General features: G+C 44.4%; 1 protein-coding gene across 7 annotated transcripts; it reads right to left on the minus strand.

The window, feature by feature from the left end:
• Positions 1-2636: 2636 nt before the first annotated feature.
• Positions 2637-23886, minus strand: LOC110259370 (uncharacterized). 7 transcript variants are annotated; one of them, XM_021084164.2, is made up of 4 exons: positions 23738-23886; positions 7480-7606; positions 4799-4979; positions 2637-4097 (listed from the first exon to the last, which is right to left on the minus strand). In XM_021084164.2, the coding sequence occupies exons 1-4, from the start codon at positions 23738-23740 to the stop codon at positions 2990-2992; spliced, it is 1419 nt and encodes a 472-aa protein (XP_020939823.2). In that variant the 5' UTR covers positions 23741-23886; the 3' UTR covers positions 2637-2989. The 7 variants fall into 7 exon arrangements, with proteins under 7 accessions (XP_020939823.2, XP_020939825.2, XP_084869490.1 ...); XM_021084166.2 differs by having other exon boundaries at positions 4799-5007; XM_085013364.1 differs by lacking the exon at positions 23738-23886 and adding an exon at positions 21188-21333.
• Between the last annotated feature and the right edge of the window lie 728 nt (positions 23887-24614).

Here is a 24614-nt window from a genome sequence, read left to right on the forward strand (position 1 = left end):
AAGTGACTCCATTTTGGACCTGTTATCTCCTATTAAACAGATATTATTTCCAAAAAATGTCATATTCTGAGATTCCAGGAGGATATGAAATCTGGGGGCAGTGGGTTGGGGGAGACAAAGCTGAACCCTGTATCTGTACATATATTCAATCTATGTAAGTATCAAGTTCCAGGATTATCAGAAATACTTGGAGGTCCTGTTGTGGCACAGCAGAAATGAATCTGACTAGGAACCATGAGGTTGCGCATTCGATCCCTGGCGTTGATAAGTGGGTTAAGAATCTGGCATTGCTGTGAGCTGTGGTGAAGGTCACAGACGCGGCTCAGATCTGATGTTGCTGTGACTGTGGTATAAGCCAGTGGCTGCAGCTCTGATTTGACCCCTAGCCTGGGAACCTCCTTGTGCCTTGAGTGTGGCACTCAAAAAAAAAAAAAAAAAAAAAAAAGCAAAAAAAGCAAAAAAGAAAAGAAATACTTATTTTACTATTGCGCTTACACTATTTTCAGGATAAATATATATATATTCCCCAATATCAATATCCCTCTCAGCAAGTGCTACACTTTTCTGTGCCATTTGTGAAAAGTCAATGAAATCTACAGGTAGATATGGTTCAGCTGAACTGTGTTATTTCATTGTGGGAAAGGCTAGGATGTATCCCAGAATCCTCATCTTTATAATTTCAGATTATAAGTCACCAATAGCCTAATTGAATGAGACTTGGAAGGTCCAGGTAAAGAAGCCATTCCTCTCAATACTAAAGGCCACCATACGGACGGATCAATGCATAGGGGATTGTTGGACACTGGTTTGCAGCTTGTTTTTCTTACTATTGTATAATCACTGACCACTTTAGTCCATCAAGTATGAACCCCAAAAAAATATGTTTAAAAAAATTAAGGGGATTCCCTGCTGTGGTGCAATGGGATCAGTGGGATCTTTGGAGCGCTGGGACAAAGGTTCAATCCCCGGCCTGCTACAGTAGGTTAAAGGATCTGGTGTACACTGTCACATAGGGTGCAACTACAGCTCAGATTTGATCCTCCACCCCAGAACTCCATATGCTGAAGGGTGGCCAAAAAAGAAAAGGTAATAATTTTTAAAGTGAAAGAAGTTTCCTTGTGGCACAGAGAGTTGAGGTTCTGGCATTGTCACAGCTATGGTACAGGCTACAACCACAGCACAGGTTCAATCTCTGGCCCAAGAACTTTCACATGCCAGGGTGCAGCAAAAACAAACAAACAAAAAAACAAACACTAGGTAATCACATATAAAATGCAAAGTCATTAAACCTAGTAGTAGGTTTACCATTTACATAGCAGTCAGCTATAAGAGAAAATGCTCACAAAAAGCCAAATATATATACAAGTGCTTATTGCAATCATGGAAATATCCAGAAACAACAAATGCAGGGTTGGCGTAGACTTTCAACAATGCAACCAGGGAAGTAAGTTTCCTGCATTTATGTCTGTCATATTAAACCTGCCACAAGTAGAGGAAGGAAACATCCTCTGTTAGAGGAACAAAATGCTTCCGACAGAAATGAGGTGACTAGGAGAACCACTGGACATGAAGAGGACTACAGGGTACAGGAAAATCACTAAGTGATCTTCAGAAGGCTTAGGAAATAGCCTGATGGACCCCAAAGAGCTACAGGAATATGCAAAGATCTGTGTGAACCTGAAAGCCGTAGAGTATCCTGAAGGAGCTTGTAAAAAAAGAGTGGAATCTGCTGCCCAAGAGGGAAAGTTGGAGCTGTTCCATATAGGCAGAGCCAGGAGTCAGAAAACTGGGCTGGAACTCAGGCCCACTAAGTTTCCACACATCTGTCTCCTAATGGTACAAAAGACCCATAAATCATGGTTTCCTCACTTCTGCTTCCAGACCACATGAATCCTCCTCTTCTATTAACTCAGAACCAGTACAATAAGTATTCTGGGATATAGTTTCCCACCTTTCCCAAGCTGACAACACTATTCAGTAGAACCATCTGGACAGTAGCTTTCAACTTCATGCCAATAAGTCATTCTTCTTAATTCAATGTATTGTGTTCAATTTCCAACCAAGATCATGGACCATGAAAAGAGGCCAAATTACTAACAGAATCGGATGAGACAGATGGTCTTCCAAAACATTCCACAATTACTAATTTCTCTGAGGAACACAGATATGGTATGAACTAGTAACAGATGTGTCAGAGTTCATCATGGCTTAGCAGTAACAAACCCAACTAGTATCCATGAAGACATGGGTTTGATCCCTGGCCTCACTCAGTGGGTTAAGGATCCAGCACTGCTGTGAGCAGATCCCACACTGCTGTGGCTGTAGCATAGGCTGGTGATTGTAGCTCCTATTTGACCCCTAGCCTGGGAATTTCCATACGCTGCAGGTATTGCACTAAACAAAAATATAAGTAAATAAATGTGGAAGACACACTTTTCAGTTACATAGACTCAGAGAAGGATAAACATTGAGTCTGAATATTCCATTATCTGTTCATGGGCCAGAAAAGACATTTCAACAATAGAGATTTCATACCATGATCACATACTAGGAACATAAGGTAAAGTAAGAATCAAAAATATTTTCATCTGAACTCAAACCACATCACACATAAGAAAATAAACAAAAGACTTAACTCTGGGCTCAAAAAATACTGTAATGGAAATGCAACAAGTATTATATGACCATATAATCATTTAAAGCCCGAAATATTAAAACATAAGTGGTAATTAAAGATGACGGAAACATAGATGGATAGTTATTATCTTAAGTGCTCAGATCAGCAAGATGAACTAGAAATTAATACACTGGGATCTTTATTCAGGATAAGGCACTTACAAAAAGATTTCTGTCCTACCCTGAGTTTTCAAGTATAAAAGAGGTGAAGTGCTGAACATTTCCCCACATTCTTTCCATGCTTTTCCTCCTGGGACTGCTCACATTTATAAGCTTTTACGGGAGAATAAAGGCTTTCCCACAGTCTTTGTATTCAGAATTTTCCACCACTGTGTATCTTCATATGTCTCTGCAGGGATATGAGACACCTGTAGGCCTTTTCACATTGCAGACATTCATACGGTTTCTCTTCACTGTGTGTTATCATGTGCCCTTGCAGGGATCTCGGGTACCTGAAGGCTTTCCCACACTGCTGGCACTGATAGGGCTTCTCTTCACTGTGTGTTTTCATATGTTCTCGAAGGGATGAGGAAGTAATGAAGGCTTTCCCACATTCTGTACATTCATAGGGTTTTACTCCACTATGTGTTTTTTCATGTTTTCTGAAGTATTTGGGACAACTGTAGGATTTCCCACATTCCTTACACACATAAGGTTTCTCTCCAGTGTGTATCCTCACATGTCCTTGCAGGGATTTGAGATATGGGAAGGCTTTGCCACACTGCTTACATTCGTAGGGTTTTTCTCCACTGTGTGTTCTCATGTGCTCTCGAAGGTAAGTGCACCAACTGAAAGCTTTGCCACACTGTTTACATTCATAGGGTTTCTCTCCAGTGTGCATTCTCACATGTTCTCGGAAGTGTGAGATGCTAGTGAAAGCTTTCCCACATTCTTGACATTCATAGGGTTTCTCTCCAGTGTGAGTTCTCACATGCCTTGCAAGCTGGCAAGAATAACTGAAGGATTTCCCACATACTTCACACACGTGGATTTTCTGTCCATAGTGACCTCTCTCGTGTCCCTTAAAGGATGAGGAACAATTGACAGCTTTTCCAGATCTCTTACACTCTAAAGACTGTTTATTAATGAGACTCTTAACAAATCTCTTAGATGCTCTCCCAGCATCCTGACATTTACAGGGTTTCTCTACCATGTCTGTTTCCCTACTAATGCTTAGGCACAAGACACAGCTGCAGGCTTGCCCACACTGTTCGCATGAATAAGCTTTATGTCCAGTGTGAGATCTTTGCTGATTCTTCTGGAAAGAATGATCCCTGAAAGCTTTTCCACACTTAGTGCATGTATGGGGCTGAATTCCAGTCTGACAATCCTTATATACAGCAAGATTTGTAATCTGGTTCAGGGTTCCTAGACACTGATGACCTTTTTTACCTTCACAGAGACTCTCCACCAAGTTATTTCTGTTCAAAATAAGAAGCAGAGTATTAGAGACTAATGACTTTATGTGATTTCTTTTTTTTTTTTTTTTTTTTTGTCTTTTTGCCTTTTTGCCTTTTCTTGAGCCGCTCCCTTGGCATATGGAGGTTCCCAGGCTAGGGGTCTAATCCGAGCTGTAGCCACCGGCCTACGCCAGAGCCACAGCAACATAGGAACCTAGCCACATCTGCAACCTACACTACAGCTCAGGGCAACGCTGGATCCTTAACCCACTGAACAAGGCCAGGGACTGAACCCGCAACCACATGGTTCCTAATTGGATTCATTAACAACTGCGCCATGACGGGAACTCCTATGTGATTTCTTAATTAATGATTTGTTGATGATTACTATTATTTCCACTACGTATTTGCCATTTTCAAAGAATGGGTGTTTTGGCACTCTCTGAATTGTTACAAAGTGCAACAAGTTTAATGCTCTGGCTGAGGGCTAAAACAGAGCTATAACTTTCAGTGTTTTTTACATGTGGGCTTTCCTAATTGTTGTTTCCTACTGAATTCTATATCAGACTCCCAATATCTACATCACATTTATAGCACACTGTTGTTACAAAAAAAAAAAAAAATCTGTGAGTACACACTTATTTAGCTAGGTTTATATCTTTAATTTCAAGTGAGTCTACCATTTTGCGGGCACCCCCTTCTCCTGTAGGAGGGCCACTTACCTCAAATACTTCTGATGAGGTGGATGTTGATGTCCCATGTTGGGAAAGGCCCAGTTTTCTCCCAAAACAGACTTGGAATCATTTCTTTTGAATCTTACTATTTTCTCTTCACTGCATAGTACATTCTCCAAAATATCCCGCTGGGCACTTGAACCACTGGTTTTAACGTGAAGGCAAGAACCTGCAATAATTGGTAGCATAACTAAATCCTTGGGGAAGAAATGGAATAAAGGAAAGAAGAGACCTTATATTGATTTTTTTTCCATATACTGATTGAAAAATATAAAAGAAATTTCATAAGAAAAGACAGTCGCATGCAATAGTGTAGTAAGAAATATACATATTTGTGGAGTTCCCTTTATGGCTCAGTGGTTAATGAACCCAACTAGGATCCATGAGTATGCAGGTTTGATTCCTGGCCTCCATCAGTGGGTTAAGAATCAGGCATTGCCATGAGCTGTGGTGTAGGTCACAGACTCAGTTCAGATCTGGTGTTGCTGGGGCTGTGACATAGGCCAGCAGCTATAGCTCCAATTCAACCCCTAGCCTGGGAATCTCCATATGCTGCAGGTGTGGCCCTAAAAAGGCAACAAAAAAAAAAAAAAAAAAGAAAAAAAGAAAAAAAGAAAAGAAATATACATATTTGGTTATTCAGATGACTAACATATATTCATGAGATAAACTGGGTCTTCACCCACATTTCCCTGATGATGGCTCCCCAAAACCAATTTCCAGTGTGATAAAAGCAATGGGGTAATATCTGCTCTCTGTGCTCAGTTTTTGAAAATGCTTCAGGATCAAAAATGTGAAACAGGTGTCTTATTACTCATAACAAGCCCTTTCTATCACAAATATGTTTATATTAATAAAGGAAATTGCTAGAAAGAAACTAAGTATGGGGACTGGCAGCCAACACAGACAACCATGTGATTGAAGGGTTAGAACTTTCAGTCCCACCCAACCCTAGCCCCAACAACCCCCCTGGGGATGGAGGAGGGACTAGAGATCCAATCAACTGCTAAGGGGCCAATTATTTAATCAATCATGCCTTTGTAGTGAAACCTCCACAGAAAATTTTTGTTAAAAGTCCAGAGAGCTTCTGAGTTGATAAACACAGGCAAATGTACAGAAACCAGCACACAGAAAGGCATGGAAACATCTTTGTAAAATCACTCCCTATGCATCTCTTCCATCTGGCTGTTCTTGAATTATAATCCTTTTATAATGAACCTAGACCTAGTAAGTCATATGTTTCCCTGAGTTCTGTGAGCTACACTAATAAATTAACTGAACCTCAGAAGGGGATCATGGAAATCTCTGATTTATAGTCAGTTGGTCAGGAGGATAGGTAAACATGTGGGCTTAAGATTGGCATCTGGAAGTTCTCATTGTGGCTTAATGGTTAACGAACCTGACTAGCATCCATGAGGACTTGGGTTTGATCCCTGGCACCACTCAGTGGGTTAAGGATCCGGCGTTGCCATGAGCTGTGGTGTAGGTTGCAGATGCAGCTTGTGTCCCACATTGCAGTGACTGTGGTGTAGGCCAGCAGCTACAGCTCCGATTCAGCCCCTGGCCTGCAAACCTCCATATGCCATGGGTGCAGCCCTAATAAAAGACAAAAGACAAAAAAAAAAAAAAAAAAAAAGGCTGGCACCTGAAGTGAGAGAACATGGAGTGAATCTTACAGGAATGAACCCTTAAGCTGTGGAAACTGCCACTGATTGCATGGTGTCAGAATTGAGTTAATGTCGCAATGGTGTCCAATAACTGAGTATTGGTTTAGGGTGTCTAGAATTGGGCCCAAACCTAATTTAACACAAAAGCAAAGAAAAACTATGAAGACCTTGGCTATTTGGAACTTGGGCTATCATAGGGAAAATGAGTCAAGATGCAGCCTATTCACTAAAAAACTTCAAAAGAGATAACTTCAGAGAAGCAAGGTAGGAAGGAACTGGGCAAAATGCACATTCCCAAATGCTCCTTTTATAAAAGCAGCTACAGAAGGACTTCCCAAGTGGGCAAGGATGGATGAAAACTCCAACAGGGAAGCCAGATTAATGATAAACATCACCTTCTCAAACAAAGACTAAGTCATGTTCCTAATGGTGTGTCCAAATACCGTCCCCTTATCCAGGGAGGTGTGTTCTCCTGGGGATCACAGGCACAGAGGTCCTAGATGGAGCCTGTCTCCAATGACTTGGCTACCACTGGGAGATTGAGTGGTATGTGCTGCTGTCCCATTCATGGAAGAAGCTCATCATGAGGAAGTGGGGAGGTTAAGCACTCCATGAGATGGGCTGATTCTCTGGTTCTCATGTCACTGATGACAGGTTAGCATAGATTTAACTGCAGCAAGGTTATGACATCAAATGTGAATTGATCACTGTGTAACCTGCACAGGGCATAACACTGTTCTCATTGCCCAAGGTGACACTGGAGATCATGCTCACATTTATAAAATTAGTCTCATGATTCTGATCAAGAGTAATAAAAAGTCAATCAATACATGAAACTATTTTCATGGAAAAGCTCTCTGACCCTAGGTGGGTTTCATGAAAGCTTGGATTGTGTCTTTTTTTTTCCCCCCAACATAGTCTCATTCCTTGGTTCTAGTAAGAAAGCAGAGTTATAAGAAAAAATTGTTCCCTAAAAAAGTAATGGGGTGAAATCATCCTCACCCACAAAGGCCAGGTTCCTGAAGGTCTCCAACATCACGTCTCTGTAGAGCTTCCTCTGAGCAGGGTCCAGCAAAGCCCATTCCTCCGGGGTGAAATTCACGGCCACATCTTCAAAGATCAGCAAGTCCTATAACAGCCACGTATTCTATTTCAGCCAAGTCCCTCTTCACCCACTTGTGTGGGAGTAAGGGGAGGCCGTCAGTCAGGGAACTGAACTCAAGCAAATCAAATGCAGTTTACTCAGTGATGGTAAGTGCTGGAAACTGAAGCAAAATACAGCAACAATGATAGATGTAGATTTATAGACAAATGATTAAAAAGAATTGCTTTTAATTAGAAAGTACTTCCCGAGGTAAAGACTGAAAATGAAATAATTATTCAGATGATACAGAAATGGACACCCAGCTTGCTCATAAGTTATTTCCTTGAAGCTCCAAGAACAGGAGCAGATTGTCAGGATGCTATGAACACAGATTTCCAGGGCTGCTGAATCAGAACAACTCTTAACTTGAAGGTAATGGCATCAAGGAGCCTGGGCTAGTCCCCTCATATTCAACAGAGGCAGAGACACAACCCCCTGTCAAGACGAGGTGGACACTGAGGGTACAGACACAGGCCAGGGCCTAGGATCTGACACAGCTGTTGGGTAAGAGGAAGCCTGGTTCCTGAGGAATCTGTCAAGCCAGCAGCACCTCTCAAATGAATAACCAAGTGCACAGAATTCAAGAAAGATGCCGCACAAACAAGAAGTGTGGAAGAATCTGATGTAATAAAGTCAAAGGTGTCTTTCACAGAGAGAAAAATACCTAATTAATTAATATGGGAAGACATCACACTCATAAAGTAAAAATCAAACAATTATTATTATTATTATTATTTTTTGTCTTTTTGCCTTTACGTGAGCCACTCCCGTGGCATATGGAGGTTCCCAGGCTAGGGGTCTAATCGGAGCTGTAGCTGCCAGCCTAGGCCAGAGCCACAGCAACTCGGGATCCGAGCCGCGTCTGCAATCTACACCACAGCTCATGGCAACGCCGGATCATTAACCCACTGAGCAAGGGCAGGGACCGAACCCGCCACCTCATGGTTCCTAGTCGGATTGGTTAACCACTGCGCCACGACGGGAACTCCCAAACAATTATTTTTAAGAACGTGAATTTTAATAAAAAAAAAATGTGTTTTAAAAATCTAAATTAGGAGTTCCCATTGAAGCTCAGCAGGTTAAGAATCCAGCCAGTATCCATGAGGATGCAGGTTTGATCCTGGCCTTGCTCAGTGGGTTAAGGATCTGGTACTGCCAAAAGTTGCAGCGAAGTAGGTTGCAAATGTGGCTTGGATCTGGCATTGCTGTGGCTGTGGTGTATGCTGGTGGCTGCAGCTCCTATTCAACCCCTAGCCTGGTAACTTCTATATGCTGTAAGTACAGTCCTAAAAAGAAAAAAAGAAAGAAGGAACGAATGAATGAACATAGGAAGGAAGAATGGAAATAAATCAAGAAAGCAAGAAAGAAAATCTAAATTAAAACAAAACAAAACAAAACAAAACAAACAAACAAACAAAAAAAACCCCAAGTTCCTGTAGTGGCTCAGCAGTAATAATAGTAACCTAACTAGCATCCATGAGGACGCAGGTTTGATCCCTGGCCTTACTCGGTGGGTTAAGGATCCAGCGTTGCCGTGAGCTGTGGTGTAGGTCACAGATACAACTTGGATCCCACGTGTGGTGGCTGTGGCATAGGCTGGCAGCTATAGCTCTGATTTGACCCCTAGCCTGGGAACTTCTATATGCCACGGGTACTGCCCTAAAAAGACCAAAAAAAAAAAAAAAAAAAATCTTCACTAGGAGTTCCCTGGTGACCTAGCAGTTAGGGATCCAGTGTTGCCACTGCTGGGGCTTGGGTCACTGCTGAGATGCAGGTTGGATCCCTGGCCCAGGAACTTCTGTATGCTGCAGGCATAGCTGAAAAAAATAATTCCCACCACATCACCTCCAAAAAAGGCAAGGCTGATCTGGGGTTTGCCAATCACACATCTGATAAGATACCTGAATTCTAAAAACACTTTAAAAAAACTCAGGCCAATAACTAAAGTAAAGGAGAATACTAGACAATACAATTAAATCATAGGCAAAAAATGTGAGCAAACATTTCTCCAAAGAACTACGAATAGCCAATAAGCTCATGAAAATATGGGACACCAGTCATCAGGGAAATGCCAATCAAAACTACAAGGAGGTACCTCTTCACACCCACTAGGATGTCTATAAGACAGACAGACAAGCACTGGTGAGGACGTGAGGAAGCTGGAAACTCATACACTGCTGGTGGGAAGGTAAGATGGTGGAGCCACTTTGGAAGACAGTCTGGCAAATACTCAAACGGATGAGCAGAGTCACCATAAAACACAGCAATTTCATCTCTCCAGAAGTGAGAGGAAACACCAACACAAAAACTAACACACAGACATTCACAGCAGCATGATTCATGACAGCCAAAAAGTGCAAACAACTCAAAAGTGTAACCGAGCAGGACCCTTTGGGGTCTTCTGAGGGCTACCCTCTGCTTTAGCTCCCCTCTGAAGTATAACATGTATCATGCTAGAGGTTTACAGGAACATCATGACCTGCCCTCTGTGGACAGCTATAAGAAAAAAGGGTTTCTTCACCAAGACATTTGCAACAATCAACCACACCCTTCCCTCATTCTGCCTTTAAAAATGCTTTACAGAGTTCCTGTTTGGCTCAGCAGTACTGAACCCAAATGGTATCCAAGAGGACAAGGGTTTGATCCTATCACTCAGGGGGTTAAGGAGTTGGCACTGCCATGAGCTGTGGTGCGGGTCATAGATGCAGCTCAGATCCTGAGTTGCCATGGCTGTGTAGCAGGCTGGCAGCTGTAGCTCCGATTTGACCCCTAGCCTGGGAACTTCATTATGCCATGGGTGCAGTACCCCCATAAAAAAGACAAAAAAAAATGTTTTGTAATTTTGGTTCAGGGAGTTTGGGATATCCTGGGGACACAAGCCACCAGTCTTCTTGCATGGCCATGCAATAAACCTTTCTGTGCTCCAAACTCTTGACGTTTTGGTTGGCTTGGCCTCACTGTGCCTCAGGCGCAAGGACCTGCGCTAACAAAAGGTTGTCAACTCATTTGCATAAGCAAACTCGGTATAAGTTCACAACAGAATATCACTGGCAACAGGAGGAATGAGGTATTGATACGTGGCACAAAATCAGTGAACTTTAAAAACCTTAAGAGAATTCACCAAAGTCCACAGACAGTATCATTATAACCTATATGAAATGTACAGAACGCACAAATCTAGAGAGATAGAAATTAGGTTAATAAACTCCCTAGAGTAAAGGAGGTTGGAGGCCTGGAATGAAGAGTGACTGCCAGCAGATACAAATTTGCTTTTTACAGTTTAAACCAGGAAGCCTTACAGTATATAAATTATACCTCCATTAAAGCTATTGAAAAAACAGACTCGGACTAGTTAAAAATATGTTCTTTTTACTCTAATGGCAATTTTATTAAAAAATAATAATAGACCTTGGGCAAAAAAGAAAAAGAAAAAAAGACAATGTGAGTTGTACATGGAACACAATTACAGATGTTTCAAAGATTCCATAGGTTGAGGAGATGTTACAAACCAGATATTAAGGACACATGCCCACAAGGCTCAGAGATGGATCCAAGTTTAAAATCTTCCATATTCTTTCCTGGTCTGGAGGGATATTTTCATAAAATAAAATTTTTAATACCCTGCTCAGGAAAAAAAAAAAAGCTGTAGGCCGACAGTTCAAGAAAGATGTGGTTGTAGTCCATTATTTTCACACACCTGCCCTAATATTGGGTGAACAGGTCACTCTTCAGCACACTTTATGGAGCCTGTTGAGCTTTGAAAATGAGTAAATATGGGAAATACATAATCAGTATTAAGTTAAATGATGTTATTCTAGTAGATGTGATTTGTTAAAGGTGTATAAAGTGCTTCTCAAACTGTCATCCCAATGGAGCAAAATATTGGGTGAAATTAAGGGAATTTCATCTTCAGTCAAGCCTTCACTGCATCTATCCAGGACAAGCTGGGACCTGGGACCCTTTATTGCAATCCTTGTACCTGGAGGAACATCACTTCCAGCAACAAAATACAAAGAAACTAGAAAGGACTAAAAATAACTGTCTATGTGCAGTAGGGGCAAATTATGAACAAGAAGAAACAAAATGTTCAAAACCTCAACTACCACTTTTTTTGGCCACACGCATGGCATATGGAAGTTCCTGGGCCAGGGATCTAAACTCTGACACAGTGGGGACCCAAACCACTGCTGTGACAACGCTGGATCCTAAATCTGCTGTGCCACCAAGAACTCCCCAAATGCCACTTCGGAGGTATAGAGAGCAAGAGCAGGGTACTCTGCATGCACCCTGCACACAGGACCACCAATGAGGTGGGCAGACCACCTAAGCTATCTCTCTGGCCCAAACCCTAGACCTGCCCCATTTACAGGACCAGCTTGCCATGTCCTCCAACTCCCCCAAGAGTGAACAAGAGCAACCGAACTTGTTACTTGTTTTCACTCCCTCCTGCATGAGTCCCAATAAAGCCTTCCCTGAATTTCTTGTCTGGCCTCTTATCAATTTCTATTGATTAAAGAGTCCAAAAGGAGTTCCCGCTGTGGTGCAACAGGATCTTCGGCGTCTCTGGAGCACTGGGATGCAGATTCAATCCCAGCCCAGCACAGCGGATCAGGTTCCAGTGTTGCCACAGCTGCAGCACTGCAGCTCATATCTGATTCCTGGCCAAAGAACTCCATATGCCTCAGGGCAGCCAAAAAAGGAAAAAAAACAAAAAACCCACAAGAACTGTGGTCCATAATATACCTCCTCATGGCTAAAGCATATGTTACTTGAGAATCTGGAACTTTATACATGATCTGTGTTGTATTTCCTTACAATTGTTCGATGGGGAACTGCTCCTCTTCAGTAAATAGATATCTGTGTTTACTGCTGTACTAGTCTGGGTCAAGATGTGCTTGATTATGAGAGCTTTCGGGGTGTGTGGAATTGGAGAATAAAAATATATATATATACATGTGCCCAATGCAGAAGTGCTGGTTCCTGTGTAAAACCTGTCTCTGTTGGAGGTCTATACCAGGGTGGGAGCAAGAGATGCCTTAACATGTCAGGTTTATATTGCTGGAAACAATGAGCTTAGTAAGTTCCTATTTATCTTCTGTTCTGTTTCTAATATTGAAGGACTGAGGTCTTCTAAATGGTTTATCATAAAACCCCATTTCAAGACTTGTTTCTACTCAGTCTTTTCAAAAATCCAAATGTATTTCTCACCCTGAGCTCTTGGTAGTAATAGACATAAAAATCTTTCTAATGCTGACCTGTACTGTAGTACATGCTTGATTTTTAAAATCATTAATAGAGGAAACTAATGGCCTCATTTTACCAGGAAAACATACATGCAGACCTCAGAGACACTGTGGGTTTAATTCCAGAATACTGCAATAAAGCAAATATCTCAATAATGTAAGTAACACAAATTGTTTGTGGTTTCCCAGTACAGAAAAGTCATGTTTACAGTACTGTAGCCTATTAAGTGTTCAACAGAATTATGTCTAGAAAACTCTGTATATACATTAAGGAACACTAGTGCTAAAAAATGTAACCCACCAGTGAGCAGATGCTCTTTGAAAAACGAAACTGGAGTTTCCGTTGCGGCTTAGTGGTTAACAAACCCGACTAGGAACCATGAGGACTCCGGTTTGATCCCTGGCATTGCTCAGTGCGTTAAGGATCCGACGTTGCTCTGAGCTGTGGTGTAGGTCGCAGATGCGGCTCGGATCCTGAGTTTTTGCTGTGGCTGTGGCTTAGGCTGGAGGCTACAGGTCCAATTCGACCCCTAGCCTGGGAACCTCCATATGCCAAGGGTGCAGCCCTAGAAAAGAGAAAGAAAGAAAGGAAGGAAGGAAGGAAGGAAGGAAGGAAGGAAGGAAGGAAGGAAGGAAGGAAGAAAGGAAGGAAGGAAGGAAGGAAGGAAGGAAGGAAGGAAGGAAGGAAGAAGAAACTGATAAGACTTGCTCAGATGCAGGGTTACATAACATAATCAATTTGTAAACAGCACACTACCTGCAAAGTATAATAAAATGAAGTGCAAAAAAAGGAGACATTCCTGCGCTGTAACAGCAAAAACATCTCCCTTTATTCATAGCTCAAATAACTATGATACACCCAAAAAGAATATGAAGGTAATCACAAAATCAGTAGTAAGTTTGTAGAATGCAAACACAAAAAATAAAGCTTAGTGTATTTTGATCACTAGAAATAAGCAGTTGAAAAGTAAATGCTTAAATAGACTTTTTAAACACAGACTTTAAAAACTAATTTCTGGGAAAAAAAAAAAACAGTTATTGCTGAAGGGCACAGTATTTAAGGCATTAGCCTGCTGTGGCCTTCTTTGCTTGGCAAAGCAAAAAGCTATTTTTTTTTTCTCCTTTGCCCAAAACAAACTCTGCTGAGAGGGCAGGGATTGGGGACATGCTGGTGCTTGCCTGCCTGAATGGAAGCTCTAAAACCTGGACTGCTGGGTGTGAGTCTGAAAGTTCCTATGTGTTGTGTGGTGGTGCCAGTCAGGGGGTGTGCATGTGGCACATGAAGTTCCCGGGCCAGGAGTTGAATCTGAGCCACAGCTGTGACCTATGCCACAGCCACAGCAACGCCAGATCTAAACCAAGTCTGCAACCTACACTACAGCTCACAGCAACACCAGATTCTTAACCCATTGAGCAAGGCCAAGGGCCAAACCTGTGTCCTCATGGATACTAGTCAGATTTGTTTCTGCTGAGCCATGACGGGAACTCTCTGCAGTCGGATTCTTAACCCTGTGCCACAGTGGGAACTCACACTGAAATGTCAATAAACTGCAGGGATTAGGACAGGATGGTGTTAACAGAGGGATGGAAAATACATGGCTGGAAAAAAAAAAAAATCACAGCTCACTGAAATGGGCCCACATGTTTTTGGCAACTGGGTCTATTTCAGAGCACATGCTGCCAGGCAGGGCTGAAATGATGACACTTTTTCATACATGGGGCAGTGACCAGCGGGTGACAGAAGAATAAGAAATCTTTTTCTCCTTATCAACTGCATATACAATAACCCATTTACTGTGGACTTAACTGTGAAGGTAGTAGGACACATTAAGAAGTTACAGGCAAAAAGCATTATGACTTGAGAGTTGGGAAATTTTCTCGTATAAGAAAAATAAGTGGAGTTCCCGTCATGGCTCAGTGGTTAACGAATCCAACTAGGAACCATGAGGTTGATGGTTTGATCCCTGGCTTCACTCAGTGGGTTAAGGATCTGGCATTGCCGTGAGCTGTGGTGTAGGTCGCAGACACAGCTCACTTCCAGCGTTGCTGTGGCTCTGGTGTAGGCCAGTGGCTACAGCTCCGATTAGACCCCTAGCCTGGGAACCTCCATATTTTTTGCAGGTGCCGCCCTAGAAAAAGACAAAAAAAGAAAAGAAAAAGAAGTAAGCTACAAAGGAAGAGATGAGAGAAATTGAATTCAAGTCTATTAAAGTTAAAAATTGTCTATAAAAGTATAGAATAAAAAGAAACAATAAGATAGGTCACGATCTGGGAGAACATGTTTGCAACACCTAAATATGAAAAAGGATGAAAGTCTAGAATATGTAAAGAAAACATAAGAAATCAGTAAACATACAAATAAGTTAAAGGTGAGAAAATGACTGAAAACTATTTCACAGAAGATGAACCACCGCTTATGAGAAATGCTCAAGCCCAATGGTTATCAGTAAAAAACCAACATACTGACCACATAACACAGAACCAATATACAGTCCACAAGCAGCTCCCACGTGATACACTCAAAAGGGACAAAATTAAGCTGGATTCTCCCTGCACTAGAAATGATGTAGAATAAATACTCAACTCCAGCCCTCTATACACACTTCTTAGTATTTTGAAAATACCCATAATCTACAACCCTTTAAGTTTCCTCCAACATGTAAAAAATTTATATTGTATTTGCACTTTGGAGACAAAAAGCAGCAGGAATATAACAGCCTGCTGACAAATCAAACCTAAACCTGAGATACCCTGAGCCCCACAGGACTGGATAGAGGAGGGAACCGGGTGACCACTGACACCAGGACGTGTGAAACACACAAGGGGTAAGAACCACAGAGAAGCATTCTGGAAGCTGTTACTGGTGCAGTACAGGTCATATTCACCTAAACGCAAAATCAAACAAGATGCTGCTTGGTGACGAAAGACAGATGTAAAGCTTCAAAGAATAACAAAGAGACCAGGAGGGTGGGCAACCTGGGGGCCGCCCAACTGAGAGGTGCTACCAACCAACCAAGGGAATAAAAATCTAAACCTTAGAGAGTCCCCGTTGTGGTTTAGTAGGTTAAGAACTCAACTAGGGAGTTCCCATAGTGGCTTAGCGGTTAACGAATCTGACTAGGAACCATGAGGTTGCAGGTTCCATCCCTGGCCTTGCTCAGTGGCTTAAGGATCTGGTGTTGCCGTGAGCTGTGGTGTAGGTTGCTGATGCAGCTCGGATCCCATGATGCTGTGGCTCTGGTGTAGGCCAGCAGCTATGACTCCAATTGGACCCCTAGCCATATGCCACAGGAGCGGCCCAAGAAATGGCAAAAAGACAAAAAAAAAAAAAAAAAAGAACTCAACTAGTATCCATGAGGATGTGAGTTCCATCCCCGGCCTCTCTTGCTGGGTTAAGGATCTGGAGTTGCCATGAGCTGCAGTGTACATTGCAGATGCACCTAGGATCTAGGATTACTGTGGTGTAGGTTGGCAGCTGCAACAACGATTAGACGCCTAGCCTGAGAACTTCCATACACATAAGTGTGGCGCTGAAGAGAAAAAAAACAAAAACAAAACTTAAACCTAAAAGACAGTCAACAGACGAGAACACCAAGATCATACAAAGAATTATCTGATAAGGACTTTGAAGCTACTGAAAAATACTTCAATAAGCAATTAAAAAGCACTTGAAACAAATAAAAATTTTGAGTCTCATCAAAGAAATACAAAATATAAAGAAGAACCAAATGGAAACTTGAGAAGTGAAAAATACAATAACTAAACTAAAAAAGGGGATGGTTTCAAAACAGGATGGATATGACAGAGGAAGGAATCAGTTGGCTTGAAGGCAGAACAACAGAATTTACCCATCTGAACCAAAGAGAAAAAATAGACCAAAGATAAATGACAAAAGCCTCAAAGACCTGTGGGACAAAGACAAAAGATATTACATTAGTATTACTGGAGTCCCAGAAAGAGAGGAAAACAGTAGGCAATAGAAAATTACTAGGAAAATTACAGAGATGAGATTAGTGGTCGCCAGAGATCAGGGATGAGGAGGGGCAGAAAGTGGGGCTGGTGTGACTATAAAGGGACAGCATGAATATCTTAGTAGTGATAGAAAAGTTCTGTTATCTTGATCGTGGTGATGGCTATACATGTCTACCCATGATAAAATTGTACACACACAAGTAAGTACATATAAAATTGGTGAAATCTAAAACCAAACCAAAAAAGGGGCACATGGTAGAGGAAGGACACATCTAGAGATGAGCCTCAGCACTTTAGGGATGAGCAGGTGCGTCTAAAAAAGCTTCGTGGAAAGGGGAAACCAAGGAAAGGAGAAGGGAAAAAAGCAAAAAAAAAAGAAATAATGCTGGTCCATCAGGAAAGAAGACTTCTTCCTCAGCGACTGAGAGCAGAAGGAAGTGTATTGTCTCTCCACATACTGGAGCAGTGTGAGCTTCCTAAGTTGAAGATGATTTGGAAGAACACAATCATCTCCGTGTTGAAATCTAATCCAGTCGAATTGTGACTGGTTTCTTGAACACACTCTAATTGTGCCTTGGTTATTTTGGCCTTGGTTCTCTAACCTGAGGTTTACCTTATTCTCAAAAAAATGAACACGCGATTATTGTTGAAAAGACTTGTTTGGGAGGGGGTGGGAGGCTGGGGAAGTGGAGGGGAAAACTATTAAATGAACATCCTCATTTAAAAAAACACAAAGAGGAGTTCCCGTCGTGGCACAGTGGTTAACGAATCCGACTAGGAACCATGAGGTTGCGGGTTCAGTCCCTGGCCTTGCTCAGTGGGTTAAGGATCCGGCGTTGCCGTGAGCTGTGGTGTAGGTCGCAGACCCGGCTCGGATCCCGCGTTGCTGCGGCTCTGGTGGAGGCCGGTGGCTACAGCTCCGACTCGACCCCTAGCCTGGGAACCTCCATATGCCGCGGGAGCGGCCCAAGAAATGGCAAAAAGACAAAAAAAATAAAAAATAAAAAAACACAAAGAATAAAACCAAAACCAAAAAACCCTACACCTTCAGGTAAGGGAACAAACAAATTCAGCACTCACACATGGGAATCACATGGCACAAGATCCTATGAGGGAAACAAGAGGGAAGAGCGGCAGAGTGTGAGCTGGCGCAGATCAGCAGCAACTGCCCACAGTGCCCAGGGGAACCCCAGGTCAGAGGTCAAAGGCTGCTGGAGCTGGGGTCTGTACTCCCCCTGCTGACACACAGCCTGGGTGGGTGTCCCAAGGTAGGGGAGGGACACAGCCTGGAGCTCCACACATTTGCGCTCCCCCTCAGTATAGAAATGCCCCCAATTCTCACTCCAAGTTCTGATCCAGTCAGTCACTACTCTTTCTATGAATCTTTTTAACTCCTATCTCTGTGGGGAGAAATCTTCCTAAAGTATTTTCTAAACCCTAAGGAAACTATAAGTAAGGGGCTAGAGGGGACTGGCTCAGCAAGTAAGGCATTAACTGAGAGGACAAGGTGTCGACTATGGAAAACTGGGTCAGCTCAAGTCAGAAAACTGCTTGAGAAGACACTGATTGTTTCTCAAGATGCTATGCATAGATAGCTGACACCAGCCCTAGCGATGCCAGTCAGAATAACGGTCAGAGTTAAAATACAACGTGACTGGAGGCAGAGGGCCTTGGGATTTCTATTTTCTACATTATTTACATTCCTGAGAACACAATAAAGATGATGAGGCATCGGCTCTTGACCCATGAGGCCTTAAGTCCCCAGGTCCCATCTTTAAACTTTACTCTGTCTATATGTCTTTGTCACTGTTTAACATTTCTTAAGCTTGGCAGCGCCCATCCTTAGCTGAGCTAGGGTTGGCATATCTCCACTCATTTCACATGAATGTGGGGAACTGCCTGCGTTTCCTAAAATTATAATGGCAGAGAGAACAGTCTCTGTACTGACACTTATCCTCAGAGGCACCTCTGGTTAAGCCCCAAAGGCCCAGACGCTCACGAGTCTGCAGAAAACGGCAAAGACCTGAGATGCTTCCCACCGTCATTAAGGAGAAGAAACCAGGCACAAAGAACTCAGTATTTCACACCTGCCAAAACCTGAAGCTGGATTAAGGGCAGCTCTGAGTGCTGAGCTGGACCCAGAGGAGGCTGCTCACAGGTGTCAGGTGACAATGCTCAATGCTCCCTGAGCCCTGTGCTCCTGGAAACTTCCATGGAGGGTGAGAGGACCCCCACCCTCTGGTCTTCAAGGAAAACAGCAGGCTGCATTGAGCGCTGTCACCTGCCCATCCACACCTGACTTAGAGAAGACTCCCACTGAGGCCAGGTAGCCAGGATGAGGCCAGACACAGCCTTAAATCCCCACCTCCGCCTCATCAGTGACTGGCTGAACTGCTGGTCCCCGCTGCCCAAGCAGAACAAATGCTTGTAGGTCAGACTTGGTTTTAGCTCCTCTCCTGACCCTTGACCCCTGATTGGCCTCAACCCCAGCCAGCAGACAGCCCCCTAAGGACAGGCTGGCCTCAGGGTTCTGCCATCTGAGCATCACATCTGGTTCTTCCTAGTTCTGTTTACTCCTCTGAATGAAGGAGAAAACAAAACAAAACAAAACAAAAAAAACCTCTAGCGAATTCTCATTTTCGCTCAGCAGTAACAAACCCAACTAGTATCCATGAGGATGCAGGTTTAATCCCTGGCCTCACTCAGTGGGTTAAGGATCTGGCATTTGGTGAGCTGTGGTGAAGGTCACAGATGAGACCTAGGATCTGGCATTGCTGTGGCTGTGACTTAGGACAGCAGCTACAGCTACCATTCGACTCCTAGCCTGTGAACTTCCATATGCCACAGGTGCAGCCCTAAAAAAAAAAAACCTCTTTGCCCAACTCCTGAGATGCTTGCAGATCTCAAGGTCATGTTCTCCCTATTGCATGGCCCCCAGTGCCTGGTACAACAGACCTTCTCCCTTGCAATAACTCGTCTGAATGGAAGTCCACCCTTAAAAAGTTTTTATTTTTCATTTGACACTGGCTTGACCAAGCGTTCTCAACTGCCCATGTGAAAATTAAGCAAGAGAAAACACTATAAAGAAGTGGGGGAGTACCCGCCCTGGCTCAGCAGTTAATGAACCCAACTAGTATCTATGAGGATGCAGGTTTGATCCCCGGCCTTGCTCAGTGGGTTAAGGATCCATTGTTGCCATGAGCAGTGGGGTAGGTTGCAGGTGCAGATTGGATCTGGCATGGCTGTGGCTGTGGCAAAGGCCAACAGCTACAGCTTAGATTCAACTCCTAGCCTGGGAACATCCATATGCCAAGAGTGTGGCCCTAAAAAAGAAAAAAAAAAAGAAGTCGGGGCCAGGGCAGAAGGGAAAGTTTCATCAAGTCCCATTTGACATTAGTTACAGGAAGATATGCCAATTACAGATCCCAACAGAAACACAAGAATCACCAGTCACAGGCCACAATAAGAAAAGATGTACACACACTGCATTCTACAAGAAACTGGCTGCTCCAGCAACTAGCCGATGACAAAGCAGCATCACCACGAACTCTCCATTTTCTCCATGGACTTTATTAAATACAACCCATCCCAACTCTCTTTTTCTCCAATAAGTAAGTTTGTTGGACTTGCCTTGTACCTCTTTGCTATATACCCAGTTTGCCCTGAATTGCAATTTTTTGCTGTTCCCAAATAAATCCAGTTTTGCTGGTAAGTAACTGTTTCTTTTTAGGATCAACATCCATTTCTTACCCAAACTTTACTCAGGTTTCTCTACCCACAGGCCCCTAACTCTGAGTCACTCCACTCCACACCTCCTAAATTGAGAAACACTGAGATGCAGAACAGGTCCGCTCTGACCTGGGCCAAGAATCCTCTGATCACGGGCCCTTTGATTCTGCCAAGCCTCCTTCCTCTCACCCTCTCAGAGAAGAGAAAAGCCCGTTTCTCTGCGGTTGGAGACGCTGGCACTGTCTGAGACCCAAGCTTCGGCCCTAGTACAAGAGTATTTGCAATAGCGTCTCCCTGACCAACTCTAGACTTAACTTATTCGTCAGGTCCAGGGTGGGACCTCAGAGCCCGACAGTTCGCACCGGGGGTCGTCACGTCCTTGCTTAGACACCCACCGGTTCAAAGACTGAGTTGGAATTCACGGGACCCCACGTTGAGGTCAAGGGCTGAGGTCGAGCTGGGACCCAGGACCCCAAGGGAGGACAGGACAGGGTACCGGGACCGAGCAACGCTGTTGAGGGAAACTAGGGTCCAAACCGGGAGCGGGGAACCCCGTCTGGCAGTCGCTTCCTGCAAGCTCGAACCAGCCCCAGGGCGTTGGTCGCCAGCCCCGCGCACTCACCATTACTGCCCCTCTCCGCGCTCTCAGGTCTTCCTCTCCGCAGCCCCGATCCCAACGACTCAAGCCGGTTAGAGCGACAGCCACAAGACACCACACGCCCCATGAGGTAGATGCGCCCGTACGCTCGGGCGGCAGCGAACTACGTCACCTCACAAGCGAATGAGCCGGCCCCCGTTCCTGATTGGATGGGAGGGGGGGTGTCCGACCCCTCACGCCCTGATTGGACAGGCCTCTGGGCGCACAAACACACGCGGCTTTGATTGATAACGTTGTAGGCCTGGATTCTGAGCGAAGGGCTGGCTGAAGGTCACGTGACCATGCAGGGCGGAAGTGCGGGATTTCAGCTTCAGCCCTTCACCGCCTGACCTCTCTGGGGCACCAGAACCTTGCCGCCCTGGTGGGCTCCAAGCCGAATCTACTCCTGGCCAAAGAGACAGCAGCAAACAGCAGCTTGCAGTCCCCTTCTCCTGAAGGCAAAAGTGCGACTCACTTCCCTTCGGTACCTCCTGTCCAGGGCTGCCTCCAGCCCAAGAGCCAGGGCAGGAGGGGGACAGGTGTGCAAGGAAAATTAAAATGGACTCGGTATTGCCAAGAGAACGCTCTAAAATGGAGCCAGGTCATTGAGGAAGTGGGGCTTATGCAGGTCTGAACTTTTTCACCACTTAGTGTCTTAATGCAGGCATCCAGAACATCTGCTCAATGGTCCAGAATGTCAAGATGATTATCCGACCCTTACCCTCAATAAGCCGTTACAGCCTAGTTCTCAAGGACAAATATTTCACTCCCTGTGTCAGAGTTGATCATAATTCATGCCGGACAGCTTTAACAACCTGTGGCTTTTCCTTTTATAAACCTCTTAAGCTTTCTCCTCCCTAGAAGACTCAGTTTTACACAGTTGATGAAAAATTAATGAATAGTCAACCTAAAAAAGAAAAGAGAGAATTTTATTTGAGCCAATCTGAGGAATATAACCTGGGAGACAGATTCTCATAAAACTCTGAGGGCTGTTCTGCTTGCTAGAAGTCTAAGGCATTTATATACATTTTTGAGACAAAGGAAAATACTCCAAATGACATAATGACATTGCACATAAAGTTCACCAAAAATATGTAGTCTAGGAGTTCCCGTCGTGGCTCAGTGGTTAACGAACCTGACTGGCATCCATGAGGACACACATTCAATCCCTGGCCTGGTGCAGTGGGTTAAGGATCTAGCGTTGCCGTGATTTGTGGTGTAGGTGGCAGATGCAGCTTGGATCCAGTGTTGCAGTGGTTCTGGCGTAGGCTGGCAGCTACAGCTCCGACTGGACCCCTAGCCTGGGAACCTCCATATGCTATGGGTGCGGCCCTAAAAAGACATACCAAAAAAAAAAAAAAAAAAAAGATATGTAGTCTAGATTTGCAGATCACCAAAGCCCTTATAGGCTTAGGAAAGGAATGTTATCTTCTAAGTAGTGGCAGAAGAAGAATTTAAAACATTTTCTATTCTTTCTGGTGGAGCAGACATTTATGCCTTTGAAAAGGTCTGGTTAATGTATAATGCAGATACACAATGTACATTAGGGAGGGTCCAATAAGGACAAGGAGTATGTTATGCTTAAATTTTCTTATCATGCCTCAAAAATATAAATTGTATTCCATCAACTCAAATATGTGTCCCACAAATTGCAATTCTTAAGAAGCACCCCCCCAGTAAAGCTCTTTCTTCTCTTCAGCCTCAATACTTTATTCTTCTATATGAGGAGGGGCCTGGGGACCTCCCAAGTTCTGAGTCAGCTCTTCAGCAAGGACCTTGTGCATTTGTTCCCTCTATTTAATGCTCCGTGACCCTCCCTGCATGTAAGGCAGGAGCCAGCCCCAGTTTGACGTTTTACCTTTGACACCAGGAAGGCCCACTCTCCTGTCCTGCCCCCACATTTGGGCTTAACCAAATTCTCTGTGTCCCATTTCTTAACCCACACCATCAGGCTCCCTCCCTGCAGGCCTCTGAACATTGGATCGCCGCCACGTCTGAATAACATTCCCCTGATTAGCTTCTCCTGAGAACAGGCAGACCCAGGGAGGCCTGTCCTTTCCAGAAACTCTAGTCCGCAGTCAGCGAACTGCCCTCACTCGCCCAACTGCCCTTCTGCTCAGCCTCACCCAGAAAAGTCCTTTTCTGTGCGATTGGAGACGCTGGCACATCTCAGAAATCCGAGCCTCGGTCCTATCGCAACGGCATTTGCAATTCAGACTCCTTGACAAGTCCGGGCTGGACTTTATCTGTCAGGTCCAGGGCAGATCCCTTCCTCCGGCGCCTAACCGTCCGGGTAGGGAGTTTTCGCGTCCTCCCTGCCACTCCACGGGGCCAAAGACTCGGTCCGGACGCCCCGGACCCCGCGCAGTGACCAGACAACACACCGGGTCATGACCACTTGGCCGAGGGGTAGAATCCGGTCCGGACCCTGGAGTGGATGGGGCACGGGGAGACCCTGACCCGTGGCCGCTTTCGTCAGGTTCGGGTTAGCTGTTATCAGCCTTTTCCCTATTCGATCCCAGGCCGCTTACTCACCATCTCCGCCTCCTTCCGGGTTCTCCAAGACTTCCTCCTCGTGGCTCTGCAACCAGGGCAGGTGAGAGCGATGGGAATGGGACCCTTGAGGCCTCGCGGGACAAGTTCTCACGGGACTCCGCGGCCCCTGAAAGCAACATCCACCAGCTGGGAAGGCGCCCGCCGCCGGTCCTGATTGGACCGTAATCCTTGCCCCGCCCCCGCCCCGCCCCGCCCCACCCCCCCGTGGACCATCCTCCTGGTCCCTCCCTACCCTCCTTGCAGGATAATTCGGACTCCGCCCGGTCTCCGCTGATTGGACAGTTCAACAAGACCTCGCCCCAGCTCCTGAGTGACAGACCAAAAAGACCCTCGAAACTCTCGACACATCCTGGCATCTGGGATTGGGGCCCCCGGCTTTGTGGACCCGGTGGCATCTGGAGGTGCAGACTCGGTTTCCCTTCCGATTTCTCCATATCTCAGTGTGGACTAGAAAAGTTGAGTCATAGGGCTTTGTTGATGGAAGTAAAAAATAAATAATCTATAATAGGAGATAGAAATGACCTTTATTTGAGTCAAACTGACAGCCTCTTAGATAACTCTTGAGGAACTGCTCAGGAGGAACGTGGTATTCAGAACAGTTTTATATCATGTGACGAACATTAAACAAATGAGGGATACATTCCTTCAAGGTTTCAAGAGCAAACCAATCATGTACAGGGAGTCAGTATGGCCTTGGTACCTTAGTACCTTGGTGTCTGAAGAAGTACCAGCATTGGTGTCCCAGGAAGGGAAGCATCTAATCTTTTTTTTTTTTTCCTTCCTTGGAGTGCTCCCGCGGTCATGTGGAACTTCCCCCTGGCCAGGGACTGAACCACAGTTGAGGCTTGTACCACAG

This window comes from Sus scrofa, chromosome 2 (assembly GCF_054392235.1).
Source record: "Sus scrofa isolate SSC_HxYL_T2T_F1_AM1 chromosome 2, Sscrofa_HxYL_maternal_Yorkshire_Landrace_v2.0, whole genome shotgun sequence".
NCBI lineage: Eukaryota > Metazoa > Chordata > Mammalia > Artiodactyla > Suidae > Sus > Sus scrofa.

Excerpts from the sequence above, each read along its gene's own strand:
- LOC110259370 (XM_085013363.1), bottom strand. The coding sequence starts at position 6,323 with ATGTGGGACACAAGCTGCATCTGCAACCTACACCACAGCTCATGGCAA. Across the intron at positions 5,008-6,209 it reads TCCTCATGGATGCTAGTCAG|GATTTAGTTATGCTACCAAT; the intron begins GTTCGTTAACCA and ends TTCTTCCCCAAG. Across the intron at positions 4,098-4,798 it reads CCTCATCAGAAGTATTTGAG|AAATAACTTGGTGGAGAGTC; the intron begins GTAAGTGGCCCT and ends TATTTTGAACAG.